Raw genomic sequence first — 15,772 nt, 5'->3', positions numbered from 1 at the left:
GTGGCAGCTGTAGTATGTACTTATCTGAACATGATCTACTTATGTCAATATCATGTCAGCCTTTCATTTTCGTTTCTCGTAAGTAGGGCTGGGCAAAAAAATAGATTTTCCGATTAATCGTTTTTTTTTAAATGACGTCGATTCGATATCGATTCTCAAAAGCCGCGAATCGATCTTTTCCAGTATTTATTTCAGCACATATTTAAAACAAGATCTGATTAACGTGAATCTTATCATTAGTCTTCTCCACTAGATGTCACCCTTATTTACCTTGTTACAACAGAAAGCCTGTCATTCATTCAGCGCTTATCATGGCCATATGCGTGATTCGCAATGCTCAGGTGAAATGCTATAGTAATACTATAAATCTGCGGAAGCATTTGATATCACGCATAAGGCGCCATGATTTCCGCAATGAATGAATGGCGGATGGTGCGGCGCACTTTTTTGTTTATTACACACATACTAAAGCGCGGATGGCTCGCGGTGTTTTCAGCTTCTGCCGTCTCACTATATGATGATATGAACACGAATGTCATCTCCAGCTGCTCTGAGAGTCACTTCATTAGCATTTACCGTTTCATTTGAGAAATCTACCGTCATTTCACATACACAGCAGCTGGAAGTTCTTCACGGCAACCCGTCAAAATAAATGTTTAGTTTAACGTTAAACTGTCAGAATATATTACTATTTAGCAGTCTTAAGAATCAATGCTACTACTTCTTATAAATATTAATAAATCTTTATTTTTAAAGGAATAATCACATCTGTTTTCTTTTTAATTTTAACAGTAAACCTCTGTTGTGCAGCACTTTGTTTGCCAAAAAATAAAAGGGTTTAATTTTCATTTGATTAGGATAAATTAAATTAATGTTTTATGCCTTCATCTGATTACCAGAAAAATTAAGAACATTTTATAGGGCCCTATTATTGTTTAAAAAAGGACCCATACAAAAAAAAAGTATAGGTTTAAAATACAGGCATGTGGTTCTTAATTTCTTTTTATTAATTCACCATTTGTAAACATCAGTTTACTGTTCATTTTTTAGAAATATCAATAGCATTTGTATTAAAACTATATTCACTGAATGTAATAAAAAATAATAATCGAGAATCGAATCGAATCGAATCGAGAGCTTGCGAATCGAAATCGAATCGAATCGGGACATCTGAATCGATACCCAGCCCTAGTTGCGGTGGGAACTTTTGGGGACGAGACTTGGCAGCGATTAGGCAGGGTCTGATGTTTTGTGTTTCACATTATGCGTTGAGTTCATGCATGTGAGCAGACTCGCGGGAAACAAAAAAGCTAAGCTAAAGCACTCATGCATACAATACATTTCCAACACACATAGCCAAAATCAAGGATTGACTTGCTCGCCATATGTTATGCATTATAAATGTCTGCATATGTCTTGAAGGTTGAAAAGTGGCAGAGAGCTTTGAACAAGTTGTATTTTCAATAACTTGCGTCACCACAGTAGGAGAGGGGGGAATAGGATTTCTCCAGCTCATCATCTGCTTCAATCAGCAACTCTCTTGGGAGGTGATGTTCTTCCTCCATCAGGAGAGACCAACGTGAGGAGAGAAGCCCAGCCTGTGATGATGGCCTGCTGGGAGATGGGGGTGTACAAAGGGAGCTGCTGCAAGGTGAAAACGTCTAACCACAAAAGGAGAGAGGGGAGAAGAGGGTTTATGTGGAGCAGAAGTGAGTTCACCCAAAAACAACATGACAAAATAGAAAGGGAAGCAATGTTGATTGTGTCAACAAAGTTACATTCAGAGATTTTGTAAATGACAACATGGGTGATTGATGACCATTTATGACTTTCCTATATGACTTTCTTTTATTCTGTGGAACAGATTTTTGATGACTGTTTTAACTGTTTTTGTCCATACAATGAAAGACACTAGGGGTCCAAACCAACATACTTTTATTATATGGACAAAAAAAAATGCAGATATTCTTCAAAATGTCTTCTTTTGTGTTTCACAGAAAAATGTAGGTAATTTCTGGACAGTGTTGTTGTTAAGATTAGATTATTAGTTTATTGATTTATAGAGCACATTTAAAAACACTTTTGTTGAGACCAAAGTGCAGTACAGGAAATTTAAAGCAGAATTAAAACAAAATAAAAGATTAGACAATATACAAAACACAACTAGATGGACAAAAAATAAAAAAAATTACACCCACAGAAAGAATTAAAACGCTAATAAAATAGGTCTTCAAAGAGGATTTGAACATAGAAATAGAAGGTGCAGATCTAATATAGAGAGGAAGACTATTCCAGAGCCTAGGAGCAGCCACCTTTAGCTTTAAAACGAGAAACTTTAGCTTTAAAATGAGAACCTTTGGCTTTAAAATGTTCAAATGGGTTTTCAAGCAGTATGCGGAGTGAGAAGATCACAAATGTACAGAGGTACAAGTTCATGCAAAGCTTTAAAAAACAAAAAGCAAAATTTAGAAACAACACGGAACTTAAACGGAGAGAGAGGCTAGCACAAGTGTACGTAATGTGCTCACGTGGCTGTCAATAATCTGGCTGCCGCATTTTGTACCATCTGCAAGTGATCTAATGCTGATTTAGGCAAACCCTGAGAGAGCGAATTACAGTAGTCCAACCTTTTGTTAGAAAGCATCTTCTTGAGTCTAGTAATAGATCTCAACTGAAAAAAATAACTGCTTTTCACGACAGAGCTAATCTGTTTATCAAAACACAATGTGGGATGAAAAATAACCCCAAGGTTTTTGACACAGTCACGTACATTAGAATAAAGTTAACTAAAACTAACTTTTAAAAATCATTTTCGCTAAACGAAGTAAACCTGACAAAAAAGAAATTAGAAATGTTAATATTCAAAATATAAAACACAAAAAATATACATACAAAAACATAATAATGAAAAAAATTAATCTGATAAAGAAAAAAAGAACTTCACTTCAAGAAACGTGCTAATGTGCTAACAAAATTAACAAGTTAGTCTTATAAGCTAGTTAGTAGGATAAGCTGTAGCTTGGCAACTGATGGCTAACTGAAAACACAAATAGGTGAATTATATGCCATCTGGCCCAGTAAAAAGGATGAAAAGACTACATTTTATATTTTAATAATCAAATTAATAATCAAAAGACCAGGAGAAAATCAAACATTCAGGTGCCGCACGTGCTCACTGGCTCAGATATACATATCCAAGGTTATTTGTCAAGGCAAATTTTCTTTTAAAGTTTTCTCAGTATTTGAAGACGGAACTTCCAAGATTATTAAGCAGCTTTCATGATTATCTCTCAATTTGCTGAAGGTCACAGGCTCCAAACAATGTTTGCTCTGAACACTTGAACCCTTGTTCACCTCCTAATGTCACCTTGCTGAGTTTTCTTTTCTTCATACACTGCTGCCGAATAACTGTAATAATAAAAATGTAATTCGCAAATTTGAATGTGGGTTTGCAACATCATTTTAAAGTCACTTATAAGATCCTGACTCGCTAAACACAGCTTTCAAAGAGAAAAGAGGAGTTCTTCTATTGTGGATCTACAGAAGAAAAAACCCTGTTTAAAGGGATACTTATTATTTCAACTTGCATTGAATTTAAGGTTTGGTCTGGGGCAAAGCAGTCAGCAGTCAGGTAAATAAAGAAGAGAAAGTTAACCTAGTTTTATCATTTTGAGCCTGAACTATAACAAATTGCTTCCTTTAACAAGGCTCCAGACCAAAAAACAACTAAGTCAAAGGCTTATAAAAACAAACATTTAGCACAAAAATCCATGATCTTCTGGCTGAAGATTCCCATGAATATATATATATATATATAATTTTTGTGGGGGAAAATGTATTAGCACAAGTCAAAATTAAAATTAACCTACATTAATAAATGCTGTAAAAGCTGTAAAAGTACTGTTCAATGTTAGTTCACAATACTCCATTAACTAATAGTCCATTAACTAATTAAATCTTACTGTAGTTACCAAAAAAGCACGCAATTGCTTATGAACTCAAGTTGATGAATTATGTTTATTTTTCCAAAGAGAAGAATGGATGATAAACTTTAAACAAATGATAAACAAATTTAACTAAAATTAATACCAAACAAAATTCACTCTGAATAAAAGTTTTCTAAATAAAATAACATTAAATGAAGTGGTCAAAAATTGTATTTAACCCACTCCAAGTCTTCCAACATTCTGTTGTACTTCCCATCTATTTTCATAAAAACCAAAACACATGAATTATACTGAATATTAAATAAATATTTTTTGACATAAATACTAAACTAAATTAATTTTCTTTAATGGCTACAACAAATAGTGAATCATATTTGTGACAATTTCAGTCACAGCCTGGAAGCCCAAGTAAACCGAATTTCCATTACTGAATTAGTTAGTAAAGCTTTTCAGTTTCTTTGTCTATAAAAATAAATGGCTAGTTTTTTTGCTTGCATGCATGCAGTGATGGCCTAAAGTTCAGTGAAGGCTATAAAATGTGCGAAACTGTTACTTCTAATATTTTGCAACAAAACTCAAGTTCTTCCTGCTGTGGATGGCAGCAGCTGTAATTTTCTAAAACACATTTTACCCAGATGACTCACACGGTTACAGAATAATGAAATGACCCCTTCAAAAGTCCTATTCTAATCAAATCCAAGTGCACATTATTGGTCACATGCCTTGACCACCCTGGCAACCAATCCTCCGCAGGAGTGCATTCACCTAGGCTCTAATAAACAACTCTCGGTTCACACAGGGAAAATACTAGCAGATCCACAGCAGGCATTGCACACTCACTCCTAATGTAATCTGCTAAACAATAGCGCAGCATAGGAGAGCAAACGCAGTGTGTCATTCCTTTGACTCCTCTATACTTAAAGTGAGAAGTCAAGTGAACACTTTGAATACATGGCATAAAATGACACGGGGACCAAAACCAGAAAAATGCAGAGTTGCTCCGACATCTGTGAGCACTTCAGGGCCTGCTGGCCCATTATACACGCTTGTGTTATTAATGCTCATTAAGCTGTTGTGCTTGTCGAGGGGATGATTTCCAAACTTTGTCATGAAATTTTGCACTTGATTTTAATTGTTTTCTTGTATGTTAGATGGGCATTCAGGTATAAACAAAACCCATAGAATAGAGCCCATGTAGCAGCCCTTACTTCAGTTTGATTGGTTGTAAGTGCTGCTATCTGCGTAATGTCTGCTGTTTACTGTCCATTGGATGAAATGCAGTCATGGCGTAAAATGTACAGATGCACCTCTATAGTGCTCTATAACAGGTGCACATTTTTAGTTGTTTTCAACTACTACAAGGCATGAAAACACTGTAAAACAATAATTTGACATGCAAACCTGGCATAAAGGAATCAAAGTAGAGGGAGACAGTTCAGAGTAATAAAAAAAACTAAATTAAAAAACCTGAGCCTCTTTGGGGTTATTTTACATCAATTGACTCTTGGCTGTACAGTATCCTTTACATAGAAATTCAGCATCCAATTCTCTATAGTGCTGTAATCAGGGGTTAATGAATAATCTTCTAATTAAAACAGAAAGAGGGTTTGACATTACTTCATACAGCCACACTGCCAGGTGGATAATGGCTACTGAACACTCCCCAGGTTCATTCTGCCCTTGATGGGCAAAGGTCAATTAATACCTCTGGCCTTCAAAAGCAAAGAGGGTTTACATTGTTTCCAAACCAGGTGTAACCAGATGTGATGAGTTTTCAATTTATTTGTTCACAATGAATGCAAAACTGTGCAATGTGACACGATGACAGCCAATCAGTAGACAATTTGTGTACAATTTACAATTAAGTGGAGCAGAAATTTGGACCAATGAAACTGTACTGTGGGCGGGGCTACAAAATGTTGTCATTAAATTTAGCGTGAAAAAAACAAAACAAAACAACAAACAAAAACAAATCAGATTTACATGGAACAGATGGTTGGAAACTACTAATATATATATATATGTATATTTATACAACAGTTCGTTCTGGTTGTCAAATCTGATTGGTTGAGAACCGTGAGATATTGAACTGGTATCGCTACAGGAACGCCCTTTCACAATTTTGTATCACTCCGCTTGTTCTAGCCGGGTCTATGTTTTTAAAAAAATTATTCACTGAGATATCAGCGGCCTACGGCCTCGTGCCTCTGGCCTAATCACAGCCATGCTGATATAGAGCCGGTATCGCTCTCGTACTCGAGTGATATTATATATATATATATATATTAGTATATAAAGAGAGAGAGAGAGATTTGCTAAAGATTAAAGTGTCATTAAATTATTAGTGTTTTAAAAGATACACTTTAAGTGAGCGCTAAATGAAAGGTAATTAACAATATATAAAAAAAGAGGACATTAGCACATTTAAATACAAATACAATACAGATACAAATAAATAAAACAATCTCTAGATTATCCTTTTTGACTGATATTCAGACACTTTAAATGACCATCAAATTATGATATAGGTAATCTAAACATAAAAATAGGAAATTAGCATATTTAAACAATTAAATATCCAACATCTGCTGATACAGATAAAAAAATCAATTAAATAAAATAGTCACTGTAAATTCCAAAAAGCTTTCTTATTTTATTCCTTTTTATTCCATAAATAACATTATCTTTATGTTTCTGGTGAACAACGACTACACAGAAACTAATCTACTATACAGGAAGCAAGAGATAATAGAGTTACTGCTGAAGTCTGCTACAACTTCGTCTGCTCTCTACAAAAATATCCACTACTTGTACTGTACGCGAGTGAAGATATATTAACTGTCTATTCTCAGGAGCGAGGACCCTCATGATGTGACCCCGAAGTCGCAGCTGATGTTTATACCGCTCAGTTCTCCTCACGCTTTCTCTCAGCAACACAAAAGCCAAATGATCTATGTGGACTGGGAAAGGTGACAGGTCATAGTGTAGCAACAGCACAAATTATTAAAGCTCACCTCTTCACTATTTCAGAGGCTTCGAACTGACAAGGCACCAAACACGGGTTCTCTGAAGACGTCAAACTTGAAAGGAAACAAGAACAGACCACAGATTCTTTTGTTTAAAGGAAAGCACAGGTAAGAGATAGTTTGGAAAACTTTCGAACAGTTGATGGTTGTTTATTTTCCCTATGATTATCACTCCTGTTTTTTTTTGTGTTTGTTCTCCCTCAGACGGATTTAATAATTCATCTGTTTTTCTTTTCAATGAGACTCCTGCTAAGCTGGCAAAACAACTGGAAAAAAGATCCTTCCACCATCAAAGAACTAATGGCAGGAGGTCAGACATCATGTCTAAAATTAAGCTTTTATGAGTGTTACCGTGCTTTTCAGATGCCTTTCAAACCATTCATTTTATGATGAAAAAGAAGTACAAAACAACAGGTAGGAATGTCCAAATGATGACCTGGCGGCCTTTCAAGGAAACGGGAAACATTGAAGCACATGGATTTAGAATAATACGTTTTGCTTAGAGGCCAGATGAAGATAGAAGACTGGAGCCCCATGGTAACCTTGTGTACATTATGCCTGCTCGTGGATGGATATGATGAATACAATGTCCTCAAGAGCAATATCCTGGCCTTTGCCACAGACATCCTTCCATGGTCTCAGGACAAGGCCTGAGTCTCTTGGTCTATGCCCAAACATATGAGGATCACTGTGTGTACACACACACACAAACACTCACAAATGCTCTACAGCTATCCATCAACCCCCCCAACCTCCATTGCAGCTGCTCCTGCACCAAACGCAGTCTCCAAACTCCTTCATGTTTGTGCTGCAGCAATGTGTCATTAATTCCTCCATTTATAAAAGCTGAACGGATATATATATATATATATATATATACACACACACTGCTTGATTAAAGTTGGGCGCCGTAATTGAAGTGAATACCAGTTTATGGGATGAAGGAGTAATTGATCCCCAAGCACCCCATGGCTCATCGTTCTCTTTGCTTCCAGCTCTCTCGTTTTCCCTTTTTTGAATGTGTATATAAATATAGGGCCCTCATGTCTTGTGAAGGATGTCCTTTCAATTACCTCCTTGCACTTTGCGAAGGTTAAAACAAAGTATTTGCACACTTACGTGATGTGAACACAAAGTCGACAAAGGTATAGAGATGTTTTCGGGTGAGATGGTCTAAGTGGGTTTGGTGCTTTGAATATTTTATAGAGATTTTTTTGGGCGAGGTGGTCTAACTGGGTTTGGTGCTTTGAATATTTAACAGTCTTTGCTAAACTGTACTGAAAAGCTAAATCAGTTTGTATATACAATTTCCTTTCTAAAAACCTGTCTGCTAACAGCGTAGCCTCGTCCCACTGGTTAAAGATCTTTATTGGTAACCTAAAGGCTTGAATTAGCAAGAGATGATCCTTGAGCCTTGATTGCCTTTGTGCCCTATAGGGGGACATTCACTAAGAATGAGTTGCGCAATCATTGATAGTGTTGTTTGTTTTTAGGTACTGTCTGTGCTGTTTAAATCCACGGTTCACTAAAGGAATTATGTAAATCAGGTAACAGTGCAAACACACCCAGAAAATTGGTGCTCGACACAATTTGCACCCCCCAATCTCCATCTTGCAGACCGGAGTGCTAGAGTATGAAAGAAGTCACCACAACTTAGCCTACTATGCTAAGTTTGTACAGCATCGCTTCTGAGTCGGCTCATAAAATACAGAAAGTGTGCTGCTGCTTCTTCATCATTTGATGAATTACTGCTGTCATGATCAGCAGAAAGTGTTAACAAACCTGTTTCTTACATAAAACTCTGTTTACTGCCTACTAGTAACAGTGACATGCTCATTGCTGATGCTAACTTTTACAGTAATGTACTTAATAAAGGAAGCCAAGCAGCCAGAAATTGTCAGAGGGTTTAAAAGCAAAAATGTGCAGCTCATGTTTTGTCCATATAAGAACCATCAGTGGGATCCAGCTGTCCAACTGAACCCCACTGACGAAAAATACATTTTTCAAATGATATTCTTATTTGCTCTGCGTAATTTGTATTGGTTTGGAAAAACACGAGTGTGAGTGAATGAAGAATTTGCATTTTTTGGGCAAACTGTCCTTTTAATACAACAAATTTGTTAAATCCTATATTCAGTCTAATTTGTTACAGTGCACAGATGGTGTCTGTACCGTTTAAGTCGTCTTTGACCTGCAATGTTACTTAACACTAGTGTATACTCTTTTTGACAATATATAGCCAGTTATACATATTTTTTTCCTAATATGTAACCCGAAGCACACTTTACTAACCCTTTTAGTTGGCTACATTGTCTTCTTCTCAATTATACTTGGTTCATTAAATTTGCATCATGACAATTAAAAGGTGGTAGTGGACAAAATAAATTAATTATGCTTAATTCAGCTGAGCCTTTTCAACGTTAAGCCTTTACAGCCAGCGGGACTACTTTTACTGAATATAGCATTTAATTTAACTAATTAATTGCTCAGCTGACTTGCTTCACAGGTTTGTCTAAGGTCATCTCTTCTGGTATTAAATGCTACTTTAAGTGCTGCAGTTTAACATACTGTTTAGCCTCAAGAAAGGAATTATATGCATCAATTTCAAATAAATAAATAGCAAGAATACACACGTAAAAGCTGACATTGGGGGCCTGTCAGCCTGTGCTGTGTTGCCAAATGCAGTTGGAGATATGTGGACCAGACTTATTATGAAATGAGCAAGAACAAACATCATCATTATAATGAGATGAGGACATCTCTGTTTGTCGATGATAAGGCAATCGATGGCCCCGCAGCTTCGAATGACAGGACAAACATTAGCAGTGAGAGAACAGTGCACATTTTCAACACTGACTAAAAGGGGAAATGCTAATTTCCCTTGTATATCACAGAAAGGTCACGAAAGCGGTTTTATGAAAAGATACCATCAAACTAAGCTGCTCTGTACGGCTGCATACATGTGTTTTGTCACTTTCCTGTGACCTTTGCCAATGATTTCCCACATACACACAGGAGCGAATCATTAAACAATATTTTCCTGTAAAACCCTTATCTGCTAAACACCTGCAAAACAGTTTAACCAGGTGCAAAATACACCAGATCAGTGCTGTGAGGATTTGAATGAAATCACTGTCATTCTTTTCAAAGCAAAAACGCCACATTTTCTATGTAAATTAAGCTAATTTTGCCATGTTCACAAAATTCAGTGCTATTTGATTAGCAAATTTTCATGTAAGGCTATTGTCTCGAACAGGAATTAAACCTATTTTTGTATATTTTCTGTTGACCATGGACCACTTCATCAAAGAAGTTATTTGTCAAGTAAAATGCATACAGCATTTTACAGCAAAAGTGCAGACACTGGGCAAGGATGAAACTTTCTAGTGTACATGTGTCAAGCACCTGTGTTCACATGCTATCAAATGGAGTATACTTTGAAAGGCTATGTGATTGGCTGTATATGTACACTAAGCATTTGCCTCAAAACTGAAGCGTACTTTGGGCTTTAGTGAGTTCGGCTCGCAGTGTTCACGTTCACATGCTAATACTGTATGACAATCAAACCCAGCTTTAGTTCGACTACAATTCTCACAAGTCAATGCTTGATCACACTGCCTCCCAAATAAACCATTTCTAACGTTAAAGTTCATGGTAGAGTCACCATACTTTTCAAATCGCATGAAGGCGAGTCTCAGAGACCCCAATAATTAGAAGTTTAGGCTTAAAAAGCAAATGATTGGATTTCTAGGCAAAAATTCATTAAAACGGACATTCTTATTTATGACGTCCTTTAGCAAATTAAAATACCGTCTGTGCAAGACTTCATATTAATGAACTTTTTTGACTCAACTGCCTCCCAAATAAACCATTTCTAACGTTAAAGTTCATGGTAGAGTCACCATACTTTTCAAATCGCATGAAGGCGAGTCTCAGAGACCCCAATAATTAGAAGTTTAGGCTTAAAAAGCAAATGATTGGATTTCTAGGCAAAAATTCATTAAAACAGACATTCTTATTTATGACGTCCTTTAGCAAATTAAAATACCGTCTGTGCAAGACTTCCTATTAATGAACTTTTTTGACTCATTTTCATTCTCTCACTCGTCATGTTTTTTTTTTTCTCTCTCCTCTACCCGGTGAACTTGCCACACTAATAGGTTATGAATAATTCTGTTTCAGCATAGATGGCAATTAGCCACAATTCTAGAGGCTATCGTTCTTCCCCTGTAGAGGTGTAGGGATTTACAAGTGTCAGCTAGACGAGGCACACACACTTTCCTTCGATTCCTAAGCAATTGCAAGCTAGGTTCTTCAAAACATCTCGTATTGATAAAGAGCAGCCCATTAACATCAACGCTACCATCGACAAAGCTTCCAATGGGCAGTGTGATTCGTTCATACTGGGTTGTGTTCTCCAGCTGAAGGGGCTGGAACTGGCATTCTTTATTGAGAGACATGTTTATTCACATTAGCCCTTCTAGGGCTTTTCACCGACTTCCAGTCTGTCTTATCAGAGTGCTCAGCAGCATTCCAGGATAGAACTATCAGCCTGAGGACCACACACTTTCTTATTTGTTCAATTTAACGATGGGCTGAAAAATAAAAAATCTTAAGACCGGTGGACGAACCATGACATACTCAGATAGGCCGGCTGTCATTAGGCTAGCGTCTGGCTAATGGCCAAAAGAGGAGTGTAGAGTGTAAATAAGTGTCTGGGGTCCTCGTTTCAGATGGAAAGCAACAGATGAAAGAGTACACCTTCAAGCATCAATCATAACAGCACACTAATAAATAATCCCTTTGTGGTGTCTGATTTGGTGATAGAGAGAATTGCTAATAAGCTCTATCTAAAAAGCCAGTCATCTGAACATTAAATAAATAAATGGGAACACTTACTAATTATTTTTTATTTATAGTATGTTTTAACTCTAATTATAAAATAATGTTTTAACTAATTAGAAATATATTACTGTTGGAAACGGCAATTGTACTGTAAAATAAAAAGGAATATTTGATAATTATAATAATAAAATGAAACTATACAGTTATTCAATTCAATTGCAGCCTCTGATTTGATAATAGCACAAAGCTATAATCACAATTATTGTACAGCCCCATTTATTTATCTTAATATTTGATATACAGTAATTCATTATTAGCTTTACAACTCATGAACCCCCATTTTGGGGAAAAAAGTTATTTTGCATTTTAAATTATTTCACTGTACAATTATGATCTGCAAAGCATTAAATAATGTTCTAATAATGTTTGTTTATGCCTTATTTATGAAAGTTTGGGATAAACTGTTAAACTGTTGGGATAAACTGTTACTTATAAACTGTTACAAAAAAAAAGAAAAAAAAAGAGATGGGAACATGCGTACAACGATTAAAAGCAAATCAGCGCTCTTTGTAATCTTTGCATTTTCATCGCCTCAGAGTTTCCCAAATGATGCTTTGCAGCACAGCATGAATATAAGCAGCGAGTGGGGAAGTTCAAAGTGAAGTGTTATGAATTACACACAAACGCTACTCTACCTCCCATTCAAAGGTCCTTATCACATGGAGACAGTCAGCCTTAATGATCAGCCCATTCTGGCCTAACTTGCCAAGCTCTAACAGAGAAAATACGGCAGACTTCCAAATAACAAACACAGGATAAAGCACTTCAAAACCTCAGGCAACGAGTTAAAGGACAACAAAAAAGATTGTGGGTCAGCTTTTGCTTGCAACAGCGCCACTTTCTTCTCAACTACATAATGCCAAAAGTCGATCTGAGCAAATTATGGTCCACTTAATCTTGAATATACTATAGAGTTACATCCTCTTGTTTGAAGATGGTTTCAAATTAGTGATTGCTGTTCCACAAGCCTGATGGAGAGAAAATACAGAACGGAACATTTCAGCAGTGCATTTTTACTCACACATGACCGTAAGCAAGACGTTCCCTGATGCCAGGACGACCTTCTCCCGTGTCGCTCGGTCATAAATTCCTACATGGCATTCATAAGGGCCGTTGTCTGAGATCCGGACCTCTGGAAGCCTGTGAAAAAGATCAAAAGTTTATTAACTGTAAGATATTTTCAGTGATTCTAAAGCCCTATTCGGACGGTAATTGTTTCTCATGTGGACGTCTGTAAAAATACATTTACATGGCACCTCAGTGATAAAACTCATGAAGTGCATCAGTTACCGTACGGTGTTCGGCAGTGGTCAAAAAGGATTTAAACACTGAATTTTGAATAGATTTCTTCTTGTAAAGATGTGGATTTGGACGCAATTAAATTACCACACGACCTTGGTGTTTGTCAAAAACAGTAGGTAATTCGACCGAGGATTTTTACCCGGGTGGTGGGCGAAAAACACTGGCATTCTGGATTCAGACGGCAATAAAATTACTGACTAACCCCTATAAATTTTGAAAATCTTTTAGGTCCCCATGACAAACAATTACCGTCCAAATAAGGCTTAAAGGAACACGCCACTATTTTTGAAAATAGGCTCATTTTCCAACTCCCCTAGAGTTAAACAGTTGAGTTTTACCGTTTTCGAATCCATTCAGCCGATCTCGATCTCCGGATCTGACGGTAGCACTTTTAGCTGCAGCTTAGCATAGATCATTGAATCTGATTAGACTGTTAGCATCTCGCTCAAAAATGACCAAAGAGTTTCGGTATTTTTCCTATTTAAAACTTGACTCTTCTGTAGTTACATCGTCTACTGATTGGAAAATGAGCCTATTTTCAAAAATAGTGGCGTGTTCCTTTAAGACGGAATATGAATATGGGAGCTTGCGTCAAGCTCCCATGACAGAAAAATGGATCCTGAAACTAGATTCTAACTTTTTTAAAGCAAATCCACGCAGGGTTTACCCATGTAAAACACACTGTCATGATGCTAGGAGGTTCTGGGTGGTTTCTAAACAGTTATTTAGTGACATTCTCAATGACCTTCAGTGACATTCTGAACTCTAAATATGGTTCAAATTCCTCCTTCAGTGTAAACTAAGGCCTATTTTTTTGTCTTTTTTATCATCTGCAAGGTGAAAATCATTTTTTGAAAAACCAGTTGCTTAGAAAAGTAATAGCACATCTCTGCACAACTCCAAAGGAAATGATAAAGTATACAAAAGAAGTGTTTTATTGAAACACAGACCAAAGAGTCAAAATCTTCATTCTGTATTCTGAACATGGACTACAATTCAAATCAAAGTGAGATTTTCAGCTGCAGGCAGCAGATCAAAGACAATCGAAGACAATTGTCCTTCCTGGCCTTCTGTAGAAGACAAGAGACTGCAGTGAAGCTTAAGCATCTGGGTCTGCAGTCATAGCAATGTGCCAGGCCAAGGAAAAGAGAGACCACTGCCTAAGAAAACAGTTGTCGGTCTGCTGGCTCAACATATTCCCATAATGCCTTACTACATCCGGCCATTTCTGTTGTCCCTGGAGCCCCACAGAGGGGGGTAGACTGCTGACTATGGCTGATTGGAATACTCAGATGCTCAACCCTGTGGTCCATTTTTGTAGCTTTTCCCTATTTCATTCTGTTCCTTTTTCTTTGCATCTTCTCTCTCAGGACACCCAAAAACAAATAAGAGGCTATACTTATAACTACACTGGCTGTTTAAAAATGGCTAGTGATGACATACAGTATATATATATGATATATAATGATGCCTAGTTGTGAGCTCTATGCTACAAAAAATACATTTTTTAATAGAGTGCACTTACATGAAAAGCAAAATTGCATAAGATATTATGATTTGTTTCAGAAAATACATCTTGAACTTGTATTATTACAATATTATTTCAATTTAAAATAACTTTCATACTTTAATATATTTTAAAATGTAATTCTTGTGATGTCAGAGCTGAATTTTCTGCAGCCATTACTAACTACAATATATAGTCTTCAGTGTCAAATGATCCTTCAGAAATAATATGCTGATTTTCTGCTTAAGAAACAATTCCTATTATTTTTTGTGGAAACCGTCATACATTTTTGATCAATTTAATGCATCCTTGCCAAATAAAAAATAAATAAACTGACCCAAACTTTTAAATGGTATATTTTATTTTAAAACACTTCTGGTTCTTTTTTGCTTGCAAATCATTTGAGCCCATGTTCCAAGTTCTGGATATCACAATTTTCTAAAAGTCTCAGCCTCTCTGTCTTCGCTTCAGTCAAGTGATCCTTTAACAATCCCAACAGCATCTTTGTGTGCTCGGGACCAGTCGACAATGTCCTGCTGCTCAGCCCCTTTAAAACAAGCAGAAATTGACTGAAACCAAGCTCATTTATATTGAATGAGGGCAGCGGGTGAATTCTCAGCACAAGCGCATAAGCATTCCTTTCATGTACTCCTCCACCCCTCCCCGCCACAGCTTTCTTTCCCCCTGCACCTCAGATAGCTCACTTAGACTTGATGAGTAGAAACACAGGCAGAGTTAATTGCAGTGCGTTCACCATCATGGCGATGGCAACAAAGCAGCATTTGTAAATAACACCACTCTGCCATTTCTCTTCACAGATGTCTATCATTTTAACCTTGTCTATTGGCAGTTTTTAGAGTTTTTATTGCTGTTTTTGTTAGGTTTCTTTTTTTTTTGCCTCTTACTTCCAGGGCTGCTTGACATGCACGGACCATGACAATTGGATGAGAGGTTTGGCTCCAGCTTTGTACATTGGCATTGGTCTCACGTTCCACCCTGCAAGAATTTGCGCTTTAATAATGTCTCATTTGACACCTTGTGTGGTGTTGAGTTTTCAGGGAATTCAAACTGTCATGTAAGACTGC

The 15,772-nt window shown here is 36.7% G+C and overlaps 1 protein-coding gene across 2 annotated transcripts in view; it reads right to left on the bottom strand.

Moving 5' to 3' along the window:
- LOC107749415 (immunoglobulin superfamily member 21-like) overlaps positions 1-15,772 on the bottom strand; it is a 244,427-nt gene that overhangs the window by 65,133 nt on the left and 163,522 nt on the right. For both annotated transcript variants that reach the window (XM_016564558.1, XM_016564559.1), the window contains exon 4: positions 12,900-13,018. In XM_016564558.1, coding sequence (XP_016420044.1) covers positions 12,900-13,018 — 119 coding nt within the window. The remainder of the gene's footprint in view (positions 1-12,899; positions 13,019-15,772) is intronic.

Source organism: Sinocyclocheilus rhinocerous, unplaced genomic scaffold, assembly GCF_001515625.1.
Source record: "Sinocyclocheilus rhinocerous isolate Xijiao unplaced genomic scaffold, SAMN03320098_v1.1 scaffold889, whole genome shotgun sequence".
Classification (NCBI taxonomy): domain Eukaryota; kingdom Metazoa; phylum Chordata; class Actinopteri; order Cypriniformes; family Cyprinidae; genus Sinocyclocheilus; species Sinocyclocheilus rhinocerous.
The sequence above is the reverse complement of the archived record's forward strand: the minus strand, read 5'-3'. Positions and strand labels throughout refer to the sequence as shown.